This window comes from Chrysemys picta, chromosome 6 (assembly GCF_011386835.1).
Source record: "Chrysemys picta bellii isolate R12L10 chromosome 6, ASM1138683v2, whole genome shotgun sequence".
Classification (NCBI taxonomy): Eukaryota; Metazoa; Chordata; order Testudines; family Emydidae; genus Chrysemys; species Chrysemys picta.
In genome coordinates this window covers 128,442,811-128,461,082 of record NC_088796.1, presented here as the reverse complement: position 1 = coordinate 128,461,082, position 18,272 = coordinate 128,442,811, and the positions used below count along the sequence as shown (strand labels likewise).

General features: G+C 50.0%; 1 protein-coding gene across 12 annotated transcripts in view; it reads left to right on the top strand.

Annotated features, from left to right (window-relative positions):
• Nucleotides 1-18,272, top strand: part of NRG1 (neuregulin 1) — a 733,358-nt gene that overhangs the window by 419,113 nt on the left and 295,973 nt on the right. For 2 of the 12 annotated variants that reach the window (XM_065549827.1, XM_065549825.1), the window contains exon 3: nt 4,437-4,564. The exons of 9 other annotated variants lie outside the window; for them this stretch is intronic. In XM_065549827.1, coding sequence (XP_065405899.1) covers nt 4,441-4,564 — 124 coding nt within the window. In that variant the 5' untranslated portion in view covers nt 4,437-4,440. Of the gene's footprint in view, nt 1-3,275; nt 3,760-4,436; nt 4,565-18,272 lie in introns of those variants that run through there. One more of the 12 variants, XM_024109273.3, reaches the window with a different exon arrangement.

Genomic DNA, 18,272 nt, shown 5'->3' with positions numbered 1-18,272 from the left:
AGCCTTTGTGATCAACATCCTGAGAGCAGCTGCACCATCCCGGGGTAGTTGCTGAGAAAATAGGGGTTGGACTGGGCCATGGAAAATGGGGGAGAAACGGTGGTGCAGAAGTAAATGGAGGAAGAGGCAAAAAAGTTAAATCCAATAATATTTGAAAAAAGTAAATAGAAACGTGTTCTTCCTGTTCTTCCCTCCTTTCATTGGAAATGCAGGAACACAGGGGATGTTAAGAGCTGGGATCTACATGAGCAGGGGCCAATAGGAAGAGTGAGACACCTGCCATGTAGGGATTGGATGCATACGTCTCCAAACCTAGTAGCCATATGGATAACAGCTTCCTGAAGCATTTTGTAGCCATATACGTAGAACCATCTCCCAAAGCATCAGTGTTGCATACCAAAAATGGTGGCTGCTGCCTGGCACCAGCTGTTGAGTATGGTCCTCCCTCCCCTGGCACCGGCGGTTGGGTACGTAGGCCCTCTACAGGCACCACCCATTGGGTACCCGGACCCCTTCCAGGCGCCGGTCGTTGGGTACCTGGGCCCCTTCCAGGCGCCGGTCGTTGGGTACCTGGGCCCCTTCCAGGCGCCGGCTGTTGGGTACCTGGGCCCCTTCCAGGCGCCGGCTGTTGGGTACCTGGGCCCCTTCCAGGCGCCGGCCGTTGGGTACCTGGGCCCCTTTCTGGTGCCAACCATTGGGTACCTGGGCCCCTTTCTGGTGCCAACCATTGGGTACCTGGGCCCACTCCAGATGCCAACTGTGGTCCAATCCATAGCTCCTTTCCCCTAGTCAGGATCCTTCCCAACACCGGCATGCCCCAACTCCCCCAGTGCTTGCCCTGCCTACTGGCCCTGTTCCCTCACTCCATACTGGCTTTTACTGTATTGTCTTCATACCCACTCTGTGTCAGGCACCACTAGCCACCCTTTGGCACCTCTCAGTTCCAAAGAGAGATGCATTGCCCCATCCCTGCTAGCTTATAGCACTCACCTAGGGGAGGGGGGAACCCACAAAGCCTTTTATCAAAGGCTTGCTGTTTGGAATTTGTCCCTTTGGATTCAGCATTGATCATGAGCACCAAAGAGCAGAATGACTTGTGTCATGTTTGTTTGTAAGAACCTCACTTCTTCAGATGCAAGAAGAAGTGAGGTTCTTACCTACGAAAGCTTATGCTCCCAATACTTCTGTTAGTCTTAAAAGTGCCACAGGACCCTCTGTTGCTTTTTACAGATTCAGACTAACACGGCTACCCCTCTGATGTTTGTTTGTGGCAGAGGAGGGAGGTACAGTGGTCTTTGGGCCAAGAGCTGTGCGGTTCTATGTGTCAGCACAAAGGTGCCTCTGACTGGGGCCTCTGGGCATGACCTTTCTATAAATATTAATTAATCCTAATAATTGGAGGGGAAAGGGAATTAGTAGCATACATTAAACCCTGACTAATTGTGTTTCAATAGAAATTTCTCTTGAATTTCCCCTGGCAGAGTGGGAGGACATACTGTAGTTAAAGCACTGGACTAAGAGGTGGGAAATCTGGGGTCAGTTCCTGACTCTGCCCCAGACTTTCCTGTGTGACCTTAAGCAAGTCAGTTAATCGCTGTGGGCCTCAGATCCCCATCTGTAAAATGGGGATAAATGTATTACTTTCGCGCCACACGTTGTCTTGCCTCTGTTTAGACTGCAAACTCACTGAGCCAGGGACTGTCTTTCACTGTGTGTTTGTGCAGCTCCTAGCACAGTGGGGCCCCGATCTTGGCTAGGGCCTAGGTGCTATTGTAATGCAAATACATGAATTACTAAGAACAAATTCAAATTCTTCCAAGCCCAGGTAAAACATTTCCTGGATCCAGAAACTTTCAACATTCATTAGCTGTATTTGTATAAAAACGAATGTGCAACTGCTGACATGTTGTTCTACCAGGTTATGTTTATAGGACTCTCTTGCTTTGCAGCTTTATTTTTACTGTGAACTTTATTCATGTTGTGACTTCGCTTTGTGAAAATTAAGAGGAGAACCCTGGCCATGGATGCCTGTCACCCAGGTTTGTGCTATCCCCAGGCTACAGGAAGCCATGTGTCTTTCTCCTCCACTCCATATCATGTTTTCAGCATGTGCTTTGAAAAGATAATGACATTGTCATGCCCTTAAAGTCAGCATAAGAATCTGCCCCACAGCTCGATAGTAGAAGCAAAGTGGAAGATTCTACTGTCTGATAAAGATCATCTGCTGTTTCCTGTGCTAAGGACGAAAAGTTGAGCAAATATAAAGGTCATCTGTGTTTATATTAGCAATACAACAGTTACACTCTGTTTCGTAACAAAGTTGGGTCATTATTTATCCACTTGTCCTTTATATCATTGCTTTGAACTGTCTGGATTTGCTTATCGTGATATTTCTAAAATCTGTAAACAGCCAAAGAGAAGAATTTCTGTTTCTCTAAATAGAGTGTTAGGTCATTTTATTATCAGAGCCTTAGAAAGCTGCCCATCTGTTGTTCTTTCACATCTGGAATAGCATATGCAACCTCCTCCTAACTGTTAATTATTTCAAGGAAATTATTACAGTAACCGTGCCATGTATACACTGTATCATTGCTTCTCTTCATCTTGCCTTTCTCACTGTTAGCAATGAATCACAGACAACTTTCCTAAAACAAATCAAGAAACCAACCATCTTCGACACACCTCCCTACAGTAATTTTTCTTTTATATTATTAAAGCAAATGTAATGTTTTCATTTTCACTTGCTAGCTCCTCTGTTTAAAACTACTTATGCATGTTCCTTGGCCCCTATGTTGATAATTAGGTTACCTGTGAGTAGCGTTGAACATTATTACCTTGATAGATTGTTTTCAATTTAGTTTCATACAACAGAGCCATGTAATGTTAGGTGTGGAAACGAGTAATTCAATAGCTCTCGAGTACATTTTGCTCTTCACATCTCATTGAAAGGATATTTGAGGGAAGACCCTGGGAAGCTCTGAAGTAAAGTAGTTCAGTCCCCAGGAAAACAGGAAGCCATTCTGATTATAAGCTCTTTGGGGTATGTGTGTGTACAGCACCTAGAGCAGTGAGGCCCGGATCCCTGACTGGGACTGCCAGCCACTACTGCAGTACAAATAAAAATAATCCTAGAAGCTAAAGATATTTGAAGATTGAATGATCCCCGTTCAAGTATATAGAGTAGCATGATTTGCCTTCAAACACGTGTATCATTTCAACACACAGCATACTGCTCGCACGAGCGCATTTCTTCGCTGCCACGGATCTTTCGTCCAGACATGGCCTTTGTTCGCGGGAATCATCCTCATCCGTTCTAGACTGATGGTGTGGAGAAATACACCGCGGGCGGACTTGTGTGTGGATTTCCAGCAGTTGGGGGAATCGCTTCCTTTTAACCACTTTAGGGGTGTGTGCCGAGGATTCGCACACTGCTGTGTGAAATGAGGTACCGCAGGAAAACACACACCTAGAGTATAGCAGGCGCTGTCACTAGACCTCAGATGTATCACCTAGCAATCCAGCACGCAAGCACCCACGCGCGCCATGGCATCCTGATCTCACTCGATGAGCATCACACTTCTGACGAAAACACATCCCTGAAGAACAAGGCTTTGCAGCAGCAGTAGGGTTTCCACATGCCCCTGTCTTCTCCCCAGGATGGCCCAGGGGTGGTATGCACAGCTGCTGTCATGGGCTAGTGTGACGACCTTGGGGAGGCAGTAGGGGGCGCTGTGAAAGCCCTGCAGCCTCTCACACTTGGTAAGTTTGGTGTGTTTTTTTGGGTTTTTCTTTTTTCCTGTTTTTGGTGGTTGGGGCTGGCGGTGTGCACCTGTTGTCGTTAAATGCAATCTCTAAGGGAGTAGCTCAGTGTCACACATAGCACACTGCACCTTGCTCTGCACACTGCAGCAGGACAGGGGTTCTCAGATTTTTTCATAGCATGGACCACATGCTCAGGGACACCTCCCCTTCCCATTCATTCACAAGTGCACAGATCCGCTGCCCGCCCCATCCATGACCACACAGCCATCTCATCTCCTCTCTGTGATCACGTAATGTCCCTGTGGCAATTGTTTTGGGGGAAGAGTAAGAAGTACCAAGTATGTTTTAGCTATCTATCTATTTAGCAGCTGGAAATAAGGAGAATGGCCAGCCAGGCCACCTCCATCAAGTGCTCCAATAGCCGGCAGCAATCCGCAGAGTAGGGCTGGATGGCTGTTAGAGGGATAGTAGAAAAGGCAACAGAATAACTCTACCCAGTAGTGTTAGGACATGTAGGCTAACACTGCTTTCATGACCAGGGAGGAGGGAGTGTAAGAAAGTGAATATTCTCAGCTCAGTGTGACAGCTTTGCCATAGCTATATGTTATGATATGTGTCAACAGTGCCTTGGGTATGTTCATCCCGTCAGCACTCCTCTCTTCCTTGTTTCACAGACCAATGGGATCCAAACAGGAAAATGAACAAGAACCAGCAGCAGGAGACAGCACTTGCCAATCCAACAGACCAAGCCAGAACCCGAAGCCTCTCAGAAGGACAAGGGGAAAAAGCCTGAAATACGAAGGTAGGTGCCTGTGGATTCACTTCCTGGAAATGGAGGTGCCATCTGCCCCTTCCTGCAAAGGCACAAGGGTGTCCATAGCTGGAGGGAAGGGAACGAAAGGCAAAGGATGTGAGCTACACTAAGAACGTCGGCCAGATCCTCCCCTGCTATAAACTGGTGTTGTTCCGTTTAAATTAATCTTCTATTGAAACCAACAGAGCTGTGCCACTGTTCGCTAGCTGAGGAGCTGAGAGTGTGGTTTTGCTTTCGGGAAATCATTGATTAGATACTGTAGATTCTTTATTATTTAATATTCCTATTGTGGTAACAACTAGGGTCTCCAATCACGGCCAGGGTCCCACTGCGGTGGGTGCTGCTAAAACCTAGTGCCTACCCCAAAGAGCTGACAATCTAAGGGCCGACTGTGAGGAGAAAACAACCAGTCTCCATATGTTTTTGGCTTAGCTGGGGCTTCCTATATAGCTGTTCATGCACAATGTCATGAGTTAACTTGTCACGTGGTTTTCAGTGGGCAGCAGAGTTGTTATATACATTCCTAGTGAACAGATATATCATATCCACAGCCTTGTTTAACCTCCAGTAGTCTGGAATCTAGTGCTCTTCAAGGGCCACACTGGTCAGTAAAAAGACAATGCTACTGTATTGCAATTATATTTAAATATATATTTTATTATGTGTTTGCACATTTGTCTAGTGTTTTTTCCCCCGTCTGAATGGTTGCAGTGTGCATGCAGCTGTATGTGCGTGGATGTACATGGATGCCTGTGGATGTACCAGGATGAGTTGTGTGTGTGTGTAGGATGAGTTTAAATGTTGTTCTGCATTAATAAATATGCATAGGCCCTCATTAGTGACAGATGTGTATCTGACACACAGTGGGGATGGTTCAACTTATTCGTCTTTCTTTCTTCTCGCATTATGGTTTGTGAACATTTCATCGAGAGGATTTGTTACATGTTGAGAGAGCCCCATTTGCTATTTATGTTACTTGTCTGAAAGCTGTATGTGCTGTGATCGTTCCATGTAGGTGAGCCAAAGAGTGCATTAAGTAATTTAATAATTAAATTCTGTGCGACAAACCACACTACAGATCTCAGGGGAGACTCTGGTCTCTAGTAATTGTGGGGCTGACAGCTGCTTCTATACCAATCGGTAGATGCGGCTGTCTCTCTTTCCAAAAAACCAACAGGTTTATGCTGTAAACTTCCCCCCCAGGAGGCATGGTTGAGGGCAAGAATAGCTACTGTTGAAACACTGACCCTGAATTCCACCAGAACACATCTGTCTAAACCCTTCCCTCGGCCAATACAGATTTCCAAGTCAGCATCGGTGTAACTTGCAAGTACAATGACACTATTTAGGGAGCATTTACCCCTGTGGATCTTTCAAAGAGTAGATGTTAACCCTAAGTATAAAATAACAATAACAATAATAATGTAAATTATGGCTAGGCTGGGTCTATAAATAAGGCCTCAAGACAAGCAAAGAGATTGTAAAATGACCTGAAGAGCTCTGTCTAAGCTCTGTGTAAACTCAAATGCTAGTCTCTTTCACCAACAAAAGTTGGTCCAATAAAAGATATTACCTCACCCACCTTGTCTCACTAGTATCCTGGGACCAACGCAGCTACAACAACACTGTAGAAATGAAGGAAGAGAATGAAAGTCACCTGTTTTCTATCAAAATTCCAATTTAGAACTCTCCAAACATTACCTCAAGGGACAGGAAAATGTGTCTGACACACGAGGAAATTAACACTCCACTACATGCCACAGGAGTGCCCTAGGAGGCAGACATTTTGGAAAGAGGTGATAAAGGCCAGAAAGGGCGGCAGAAAGATTGTGAAACTCCTTCCGTATGTGGGGCTGGAAAAAAAAAAGATACATTCAAAAACAAAAACCCATGGAAAATACTAGTATCTGAGCTAATTGCAGACAGTTCAGTAACACTGGGGAAATGGAAAGACACTTCCCTTCTCTAATGTGCACTTCTGTGATCTGGCTTCTGTTCAGGACCTGAGGAAAAATGTGTCTTGATTCCTGCTTCTTTGTTACATGCACTCTTCACAGTCACCGTCTTGCAAACCTGACTAAGAATGATTAGCAATTCAATAAACCCAAAGAAACAAGCACTATAGTTACTACACTGTTAAGTGTCAAAGGGGTAGCTGTGTTAGTCTGTATCCACAAACACAACAAGGAGTCCGGGGCTTTTTGCCCATGAAAGCTTATGCCCAAATAAATCTGTTAGTCTTTAAGGTGCCAGCGGACTCCTCGTTGTTTTTGTACACCGTTAAGTCGGCCTCAGAAATGCTGTTTTCATAAACATTCCTTTTGTAGCTAGTGGATTCACTTATGCACTTAGTTTTGGTTCCATATAGTGACACCCCAAGAAATGGCACCATTTATGCTCCCCTTCTGTTTGTACCAATGGAAATTCAAAATTCAAATGATAAGAATTTAGGGGGAGACTTTCGAAGGCAGAATGAATAGTTGAGGTACCTAACTCCCATTGATTTCCAATGGGAGTTTGGCACCTAATTGCCATTTGTGCCTTTGAAAATTTCCCCTTTACTGCTTATAACATTTGGGCAAATTATCTAAGGCCAGATCCAAACCCCATTGAAGTCAAAGGGAGTCTTGCTGTTGACTTCAACTGACATAGGTTCAGGCCCATAATGAACAGCTTTTTCTTCTGTACTAGGATCTATCAGATATTTGCAGATGTCTGAGCTGAGCTTCTACTGTTTGTGTGGTAGCCGCCTGGCCCTGACTTGCCCGCGTTTGTCACACCAATCCAAGTGCCTCTTTCTTCAATTACAGCAACAACTTCTGGAAATATGATCATGTATGGTAGCTTTTAGGAGTAGTTCTTTAATACAGTCAAGTACCAGTAGCTGAGCTATGGTTCTGGTTTGGTTCAAGAGGATTTTAGCACTGAAACTGCTTGCGTCTATGAAGACAGTGGCCCTTCAGAGGGGGCTGTGTTGTTGCTGTTGTCCGCCCATTGGAGTGGAATGTAGGGCCACAATGTTTGGCTCTTAATAAACCATCTTCATGAAGTGAGATGTAGAGCTGGTCTCCTGGCTAGTAAGAATTAGGCCTTACTAGATGGGAGGAAGTTTCTGGGCATCCGGTGGCAATGAGATTTGATGAGGTGCTTGAGCTAGGATCCGTTCCCCCTTGGTATAATAATGAGGCTGCTGGCAGAGTGTTCTCCATAAGGGCCCCTGTGGTCTCTTCCCTTTGGAAGGCACTCCCATCCTGGTCCGAAATATCCAGAATCTACTGGTCACAAGGGCTATCTTCTTAGCAGGGCTGCTGAAGAAGCAGAGATTGTTTGCGTGGGGGGAGGAGGGGAGGCGAGGAGAGAGAATGTTTAGGGAAAAAATTGAGACTATGATTTCTTTTTGCACTGCCTGGTTACTTAGTATTATCCTCTGTGCTTCTGCATGGTTTGGGATTTATTGTATTCTTACATGGGTATCGGATGTGGCTAGGGTGCTCAGGCATGTGCCCCTTTTCATTGTTATTTCATAAATCTCAAGAATAAAGAAATAATTGCTCCCCACCAGGATGTAGTAATATTCTAGCCTGGTTCTTCCCAGGCATCTGTTGCTGTTGCTAAATGATGGGAAATTACAGTTATGGCACGGAAGAGGTTTTTTTGCCTCTGTCTTCACAAACAAGGTCAGCTCCCAGACTGCTGCACTGGGCAGCACAGTATGGGGAGTAGGTGACCAGCCCTCTGTGGAGAAAGAAGTGGTTCAGGACTATTTAGAAAAGCTGGACGAGTACAAGTCCATGGGGCCGGATGCGCTGCATCCGAGGGTGCTAAAGGAGCTGGCGAATGTGATTGCAGAGCCATTGGCCATTATCTTTGAAAACTCATGGTGATCGGGGGAGGTCCCAGATGACTAGAAAAAGGCTAATCTAGTGCCCATCTTTTAAAAAGGGAAGAAGGAGGATCCGGGGAACTACAGGCCAGTCAGCCTCACCTCAGTCCCTGGAAAAATCATGGAGCAGGTCCTCAAAGAATCAATTCTGAAGCACTTAGAGGAGAGGAAAGTGATCAGGAACAGTCACCATAGATTCACCAAGGGGAAGTCGTGCCTGACTAACCTAATTGCCTTCTGTGAGGAGATAACTGGGTCTGTGGATGAGGGGAAAGCAGTGGACGTGTTATTCCTTGACTTTAGCAAAGCTTTTGATACGGTCTCCTACAGTATTCTTGCCAGCAAGTTAAAGAAGTATGGGCTGGATGAATGGACTATAAGGTGGATAGAAAGCTGGCTAGATTGTTGGGCTCCATGGGAAGTGATCAATAGCTCCATGTCTAGTTGGCAGCCAGTATCAAGCGGAGTGCCCCAAGGGTCGGTCCTGGGGCTGGTTTTGTTCAATCTCTTCATTAATGATCTGGAGAAAGGCGTGGACTGCACCCTCAGCAAGTTTGCAGATGACACTAAACTGGGAGGAGTGGTAGATAAGCTGGAAGGTAGGGATAGGATACAGAGGGACCTAGACAAATTAGAGGATAGGGCCAAAAGAAACCTGATGAGGTGCAACAGAGTCCTGCATTTAGGACGGAAGAATCCCATTCACTGCTACAGACTAGGGTAGGCAGCAGTTCTGCAGAAAAGGACCTAAGGGTTACAGTGGACGAGAAGCTGGATATGAGTCGGCAGTGTGCCCTTGTTGCCAAGAAAACGAATGGCATTTTGGGCTGTTGTAAAAGGGTTCGACTGAAGCTCGTCCCTCCTCGGGGCGGCGGGGAACCACACTGCCTCGCTACGTCCATCCGGTTACGTCGGGGAACTAGTCTGGCCACGGGATCTCAGGCCGCGGCAGCAGTAGAGGCAAAACAAATAGGTACTCCCGCCCGGCTGGCGGGCAGTAGCGAGTCCCACGCTCCGGTCCTCGGACGGGGTGGAGCAAACCGTTAAACAATAAGCCCCAGTCCTGGGTCAGGGCAGGGCAATACAACGTCTGCGGCTCAGGCCCTCAGGCAGGGGCTGAGCAAACAGTTAAACAACGAGCCCAGGCCCTGGGTCAGGGTGGGGCAGTACAGAGTCAATAGCTCAGGCCCTCAGGCAGGGGCTGAGCAAACAGGTAAGCAACAGGCACAGGTCCTGGCTCCGAAGGGCCTGGGAAAGGGGGAGACGGCCACCCAGACGTTGGAGAGTAGGGGGGACCCGGCCCACCCACCCACTCCACTGTGTCCCGGCCCGGGGCCCTAGCAGCGGCAGAGGGCCTGCTGCTGTGTCAGTGGGGATCCTGGCCGCAACACACTGACATGGGCTCTGGGTGTGCTGCAGCCAGACTAGGTTCAGCTGCCCCCGGGCTACTTCCTACGTCCCCCTCTAGAGGTACCTGGGTCCGGACAGTGTCCTCCAAGGGCTCCTCAGGGTACCCGGCGAGCAGTAGGCTTGGCAGCTACTCTGGGTAACTGGCGATGGGCAGCTTAACAGCTTCTCCAGGGTCTGGTCGGCATCAGGCCTCTGCTGGTCTGGCCAGTCCTCGGGTCGGCCGCCAATTGCCGAGCTCTCCCAACCGGGAGCTAGGCCACAGGCCTCTGGCTTCTCCAGCGGTTGGGTCTCTAGTGAGCTCTGGGGTTGGGCTTTTGTACTTCCTGTCCTGCGCCTTGACCTCTGGGGGGCGGACGCAGGCTCAACTGGCTCTGCCCACTTTGTAGGCTGAAGGGGCTCGTCCCTCCCTGGAACGGCGGGGAACCACACCGCCTCGCTACACACACACACACACCCTTAAGTCTGGCTCCGGAGGGGAGTCCTTGGGTTCTTCCCCTGGTCCGTTGTGGTCTGCCGCCTCCCCCCCTTCTAACCAGGCCTCGGGGAGACCTCCTTCCAGTACTGGAGTGACCACAGGGCTCTCCCCGGTGTTTGAGTGGAGGACTTCTGGGAAATCTGGCCAGTCCTACCCCAGGATTACCAGGTATGCGAGTCGAAGGGCCAGACCAATCACCATCCGTCGCGTAACCCCATCCACGGTCAGCCAGACTTGGGCACTGGAGTAGGGTCGTATGTCACCATGAATGCACTGTATACAGATCGTCCCCAGGCGTGGGTCGGCCTGGAGGCCGAGGCTTTGACAAACCAGTGTCTGGCTGCAGCCTAAATCAATTAGGGCCAAGGTTGGGTAATCCCCGACAACCACTGGCATCGAAATCTTGGCGGCCTGTTGGCGTCGGGTGCAGGCTTCTCCCGTGCAGACCTGGCCAAAGCTGCAATCCATCTCAGTGCAGTCTCGCTGTAAATGGCCATATTGCCCGCAGGAAAAGCAGGTTCCAAGGTCCGAGCACCCAGGCCAGGGCAGTGTTCCCCTCGGGCCCCAGGAGGGCTTCAGTTGGCCCCTCGGGTAATGAGCCAAGGTGTCGGGGCTTGTCGAACCAGGCCCTCAGCAGGTCAGGGTCGGGGCTCCTGGCCCCGTGAAGGATTTTGTGTTTCGACCTGGGTGGCCCACTTTTTCTCTGGGTTAGGGAGCTCCAGCCCTGGTGGGGCAGCTCAGGTTGTTGGTCCCACTGGTGCTTCGGCGGCGAGGAAATCCTCCATCAGGGTGATGGCAGCAGCTAGCGTCACAGGCCGATGGCGAAGGACCCTCCCTTGCGACTGGAATATATGGACAAATTGCTCCAGAATAATTTGTTCAGTGAGCTCATCTGGGGTTCGCCTTTCGGGCTGTAACCATCGCTTGCATGCTTCCCTCAATTCCTGAGCTACCATCCAGGATCGGGCACCAGTAGGATAGACCAGGCTTCGGAACCGCTGTCAGAAGGTCTCTGGACAAACGTCCAGGGCATCTAAGATTGCCGCCTTTACCCAGGTGTAGACCCGTGCTGCGTCCGTGGACAGGCCCCGATATACTGTTTGGGCGGTCCCGGTCAGGTACAGGGCCAGGAGGGTAGCCCATTGGTCTTGGGCCCACCCGGCGACTCGTGCCACCCTTTCAAAAGTCACAAGAAAGGCCTCTGGGTCATTGTCGGGGCCCATCTTTGCCAACTGGACTGGAGGGGCTACGCTGGGTAGTCCGGTGGCCCCCGCAGGCTGGGGCTCCGCAAGACGGGGCAGCAGAGTCGGCAACTACTGCAGGCATTGCTGCTGGTTCTGGCGTCCCAACTCCAAAAGCAGTTGTTCCTGTTGGGTCCCGAGCTGCTGGACCAGCTGCTGCTGCTGGAGCTGGGCGGTCTTTGCTGTTCTTGGCTTTCAGCCAAGAACTTAACAAGCTTCTCCATGTCCATTGGTTTCCCGGGCACGCTCTTCCTCAGATCCTTTCTCACAGGGATCGGGGGACCGTTGCCTGCATTCTCCACCAAGTGTAGAAGGGTTCGGCTGGAGCTCGGTCCTCCCTGGGGCGGCGGAGAACCACGCTGCCTCGCTACATCCATCCGGTTACCTCGGGGAACTAGTCTGGCCGCGGGATCTCCGGCAGTAGAGGCAAAACAAACAGGTACTCCCGCCCGGCTGGCGGGCAGTAGCGAGTCCCACGCTCCGGTCCTCGGACAGGGGCTGAGCAAACCATTAAACAATAATCCCCGGGCCTGGGTCAGGGCAGGGCAATACAACGTCTGTGGCTCAGGCCCTCAGGCAGGGGCTGAGCAAACAGTTAAACAACAGGCCCAGGCCCTGGGTCAGGGTGGGGCAGTACAGAGTCAATAGCTCAGGCCCTCAGGCAGGGGCTGAGCAAACAGGTACAGGTCCTGGCTCCGAAGGGCCTGGGAAAGGGGGAGACGGCCACCCAGATGTTGGGAAGCAGGGAGGACCCGGCCCACCCACTCCACTACGTCCCAGCCTGGGGCCCTAGCAGCGGCAGAGGGCCTGCTGCTGTGTCAGTGGGGATCCTGGCCGCAACACACTGACATGGGCTGAGGCAGTGCTGCAGTCAGATAAGGGTCGGTTGCCCCCGGGCTACTCAGGGCCGGCGCTTCCATTTAGGCGACCTAGGCGGTTGCCTAGGGCACCAGGATTTGGGGGCGGGGTGGCATTTTGCTGCCGTCGGCGGCAATTCGGCAGCGGGGGGTCCTTCCGCGCTCCGGGTCTTCAGCAGCAATTCTGCGGCGGGTCCTTCACTCGCTCTGGGACCCGCCGCCAAAGTGCCCCGAAGACCGGAGCGCGGAAGGACCCCCCCGCCGCAGAATTGCCGCCGATGACCGGGAGCGTGGAAGGACCCCTGCCTAGGGCGCCAAAAACCCTGGCGCCGCTCCTGGGGCTACTTCCTACCTCCCCCTCTAGAGGTACCTGGGTCCGGACAGTGTCCTCCAAGGGGTCAAACACCATGGGCTCCTCAGGGTACCCGGTGAGCAGTAGGCTTGGCAGCTACTCTGGGTAACTGGCAATGGGCAGCTTAACAGCTTCTCCGGGGTCTGGTCGGCATCAGGCCTCTGCTGGTCTGGCCAGTCCTCGGGTCGGCCGCCAATTGCCGAGGTCTCCCAACCGGGAGCTAGGCCACAGGCCTCTGGCTTCTCCAGCGGTTGGGTCTCTAGTGAGCTCTGGGGTTGGGCTTTTGTACTTCCTGTCCTGCGCCTTGAGCTCTGGGGGGCGGGCGCAGGCTCGACTGGCTCTGCCCACTTTGTAGGCTGAAGGGGCTCGTCCCTCCCTGGAGCAGCGGGGAACCACACCGCCTCGCTACAGCTGTATAAGTAGGGGCATTGCCAGCAGATCGAGGGACGTGATCATTCCCCTCTATTCGACATTGGTGAGGCCTCATCTGGAGTACTGTGTCCAGTTTTGGGCCCCACACTACAGGGATGTGGAAAAATTGGAAAGAGTCCAGTGGAGGGCAACAAAAATGATTAGGGGGCCGGAGCACATGATTTATGAGGAGAGGCTGAGGGAACTGGGGTTATTTAGTCTGCAGAAGAGAAGAATGAGGGGGGATTTGATAGCTGCTTTCAACTACCTGAAAGGGGGTTCCAAAGAGGGTGGATCTAGACCAGAGGTGGGCAAACTATGGCCACATCCGCCCTGCGGGAACCTCCTGTCCGGCCCCTTAGCTCCTGCCCTGGGAGGCTAGCCCCCGGCCTCTCCCCTGCTGTTCCCCCTCCCGCGCAGCCTCAGCTCGCCCCGCCGCCAGTGCAATGCTCTGGGTGGTGGAGCTGTGAGCTCCTGGGGTAGCGCAGCTGCAGAACCTGGCCTGATGACGGCGCGGCTGTAGCACCGCCAGCCACTGGTGCTCCAGGCGGCGCGGTAAGGGGGCAGGGAGCGGGGGGGTTGGATAGAGGGCAGGGGAGTTCGGGGGAGTGGGCAAGGGGTGGAGGTATGAATAGGTGTCGGGGTGGTCAGAGAGCGGGGAATAGGAGGGTTGAATGGGGGCAGGGGTCCTGGGGAGGGCAGTCAGGAATGAGAGGAGGGGTTGGATGGGGCAGCGGGGGGCAGGGAGAAGGGGTGGTTGGATGGGGCAGGAGTCCCGGGGGGGGCAGGCAGGAAGGAGGGCGGGTTGGATGGGGCGGCAGGGGGCAGGCAGGGGTGGGGGTTCCACGGGCAGTCAGGGGACAGGGACCGGGGGGGTGGATGGGGCAAGGGTCCCGGGGAGCCCATCAGGGAACGGGGGGGTTGAATGGTGCAGGAGTCCTGGGGGGGGGGTAGATAGGGGGTGGGAGCTGGGCCATGACCCCCTCCCCTAACCAGCCCTCCATCAAATTTCCAAAACCTGACGCGGCCCTCAGGCCAAAACGTTTGCCCACCCTTGATCTAGGCTGTTCTCAGTGATGGCAGATGACAGAACAAGGAGTAATGGTCTCAAGTTGCCGTGGGGGAGGTTTAGGTTGGATATTAGGAAAAACTTTTTCACTAGGAGGGTGGTGAAGCACTGAAATGGGTTACCTAGGGAGATGGTAGAATCTCCTTCTTTAGAGGTTTTTAAGGTCAGGCTTGACAAAGCCCTGGCTGGGATGATTTAGCTGGGGATTGGTCCTACTTTGAACAGGGGGTTGGACTAGATGACCTCCTGAGGTCCCTTCCAACCCTGATATTCTATGATGGTATGATGCTATGAGGTAGCACAGACAGCAGGGCTCCTGCCCAGTCTAATATACATTGGTAAAGTAGAGATCGGAGGTGAATTCTGGCAAATCTCTTTTCCTGCCTAAATGCCCAGCCCGTAGGATTATGTAGCCTATTCATCAGCTCCAGGTTTGCTGTTACCACAGATGATTTGCTCTCCTCAGGTGCCTCCTGGTGCAATATGTCGTTACGCATAATAGAGCTTTACTTGAGGGTCCTGGGGGCACTCTATGACCTCCCCATCACATTGATTGCTAGGAGCACCAGTTGTGTTCATCACCAAGCAGATGATGCCTCACAGCACACCATCTAGAGGTTGCACCTCTGTTTGTATCCTGGAGGATCTAGTCCTCACATACTGTGAAAAGCAACAGAGGGTCCTGTGGCACCTTTGAGACTAACAGAAGTATTGGGAGCATAAGCTTTCGTGGGTAAGAACCTCACTTCTTCACTTGCATCTGAAGAAATGAGGTTCTTACCCACAAAAGCTTATGCTCCCAATACTTCTGTTAGTCTCAAAGGTGCCACAGGACCCTCTGTTGCTTTTCACAGATTCGGACTAACACGGCTACCCCTCTGATACTCCTCACATACTGTTTTCTTCTTCTACTGATGATGGCCTTTCTGAGGTCAGCTATCAGTCAGGGGGTGGAGAGAAGCTACCCAGAGACTAAACCCTTCAGGATAGATCTGCAACATTAGGGCCTCCATCTGTTTTTTAAACCAACTTACAAAATGCTGGAGTTTAGTACACAGGAGCTCTTGCAAGGTTGAATTGGTGTAGAAAACCAGATCCATTATGTCTCTTCCTTAGTGTAAACCAAGAATTAATCATGGCAGAAGAGGTAAATGTGTGGGGGTTTCCTGTGTAAACTGCTCTGCTGGACTGGTAAACATTTCTAGTATTGTCACAAATAGTCAACACAAGTGTAACGAATGCAAGTTTAGTTTTAGACCTGTGTGTTTACCATTACGACTTTAAACTGTTTATAGGAAGGGGAGCACTATAAAGGTCCCTGAGGAGGTGGGCAAAACCACATGGATACTCAGGGCTTACTGCAATGAAGTGTTTGGCTTAATATTCAAAGAACACATGGTCACTTTGCAGCAGCTATTTGTCATTTAAAACATTGTTGTTGATACTTGACAGTGACACCAACCTACAACATTCATAACAACTCCAGAAATTAGGTGTATTAAAAGCTGGTAGGCTCCAGCTGGATTCTTTCTTATCTGGTGTGTTGTCAAACAGGGCTAACACAAGCTTGATTTGTCCATCGGAAATACTGAAGTAATGGCCAATACGAAAGACATATCTTAATGTTTCTAATCAACATAATCAGCTGTCATTTTTTACATCCTTTTTCTTAAAGCCCCAGCTTCTGGGGGCATGTCACTAGGTGAGAATCTCAGCTTTCATTTAAAAAACAAGGAATCGTGTAGTGTCCGTGGTTGCACAGGAAAGTCTGACCTCATGAATGAGAGGAAGGAGGGGCCAGTTTTCACAGTGCTAGCCTAGGCTTGGGCTACTGGGGGTCAAGTCCTTGATCTGCCTTAGAGTTCCTGTGCAACCTTGGGCAGATCACACAGCCTGTCTGGGCCACAGTTCCCCACTGGTAAACTGAGGCTGACAGCACTGCCCTGCCTCCCAGGGGTGTTGTGAGGGTGCATATGTTAAAGATACTACAGTGATGAAGGCCAGATAAATACCAGAACCTGTATGGTTACAGCATGAGAAGAGAGGTAAAAAGGCCCCAAGAGATACTGTTTTTAAAAATCTCCTGATTTGGGGGGTGAGGGGAACTGAGGTGGGCTGACTCATGACTTTGAGTGCTAGGGGCTAGCAATATGGTAGCAACATTTATTAGTAAGAAACAAAACCATCCCAGCTAGCACAGATGGGAAAGCAAGTAAAAGAGAGGAGGAGGGCTGGGCTTTTCAAAAGTGCTCAACATTAGCCTGACTCTGCTCCCATTGAAGCCAACAGTAAAACTTCCGACTTCAATGAGGGCTTTAGAAAAACCCAACCTCTGCTTCCTAAAGGGATACTCTTAGTCCCGATACTAAAAATCGTCTCACTCCCACGTTTTGGTCAGTAACTGTGTCCATCATCTGAGTAGGGGATTAGGAACAGCCGTTGGGAAAAGGCATTATCCAAGTTAGTCAGATGCAGTTGCTTTCTGGAGACATCACACTATTTAACACACCGGGAGTAGCTTTGCAGAGACACTGAGTGTGGTACTGTAGTTCCTATCAGCCCTCGGTGTGGTGCTTTTCCTGCAGTCCTGGAGCTAGTATAGATTGTGAGCTGCGTACAATGGATTAATCAGGCAAAGCCTCCAGTTTCTCCGTTACTGGAGGCCCACTCTAAGGAGATGTTGAACCAGATTCAGGCTGATGTAAATCCATGACCATGGTGGAGCTATGCCAACTGAGGATCTGTCCTCACGGAGCTTTCTCAAGAGGGGGAAGAGGAGAGGAAGCCCTCCTAGGGGACAGAAAGATGTTGGGTAAATGTGTAGGAAGGCAGTAGGTCCAGGTACACAGTGAGTAGTCATCAGTGGGAAGAGTTGGGGCTGGAAGGCTGAGCGGAAAGGAGTGGTATGGACAGAAGAGAACTAGAAGTCTGATCCAAAGCCCATTGCAGCCAATGAGACTCCTTCCATTGACTTCAGTAGGCTTTGGACCAGGCCCAGGGTATAGAAAGAGAAGAGAAGATGAAAGGAGATGACAAGGATGGAAGAGAAGATACAGGGAGATATCAGAAACCAGGGTTACAGCAGGTGCAGGGGACCTGCGGGGACAGAGGGGTCCCAGACTTCTTCCCAGGAAGAATTGTTTGTTGTGACTGAAACATCTATGGTGCTGCTTGCCATGTGCCTTTTTAATTAGGCAGACATTTGGTGTCATTGCACTGCACGGTGGCTTTGTCGTGTTGATCCATTGACAGACGCTATTCCTCATGATGTCTGCTGTCAACCTATTAGCAATTATCTGCATTTGATGTTTCAACTTTAATAAAAGGACATAAAATCATAGAAATGTATGACTGGAAAGGACTTCTTGAGGTCATCTAGTTAATCACCCCGCATTAAGGAAGGTCCATCCCTGTATACATAGGTGACACTATACCTAGACCATCCCAGAGATGTGTTTGTCTAACCTATTCTTAAAAATCTCCAGTGATGGAGATATGGATTGGATAAAGGTAGAACTTTGATCATATACATCAACCAATATTTTATAGTGGACAACTATTAATTTTTAAGGCATTTAGGCCCCAGTTTAGCAAAGCACCCCTATTTAAGCATGTTACATTTAAGCATGTGTTTAAATCTCATTGACTTCAGTGGAACGTAAGTACATGCTGAAAGTTAAACATGTGCTTACGTTCTTTGCTGAATCAGGACCTTAAATGGCAGTCAAAATAATGTATAGCTAAGTGATAAAATATAAATCTATATTTATACCTTGGGGTTCTGATGAGGTGACGAAACTGCAGTATAAGATCCCCACTGGAATGATAACTTTGACATGCTAGTGTAAAAGGAGTTCAGGGAAGACCCTGGAATGGATACAGATATGGTCTCGCTATCCAAGGGATACTACGGATTTTGATATCATTATAGACAATACGCCCCCTGGTGTTTATTGGGAGAACCACCTTACCAACCACTTTTTGCAATGAAAATGAGG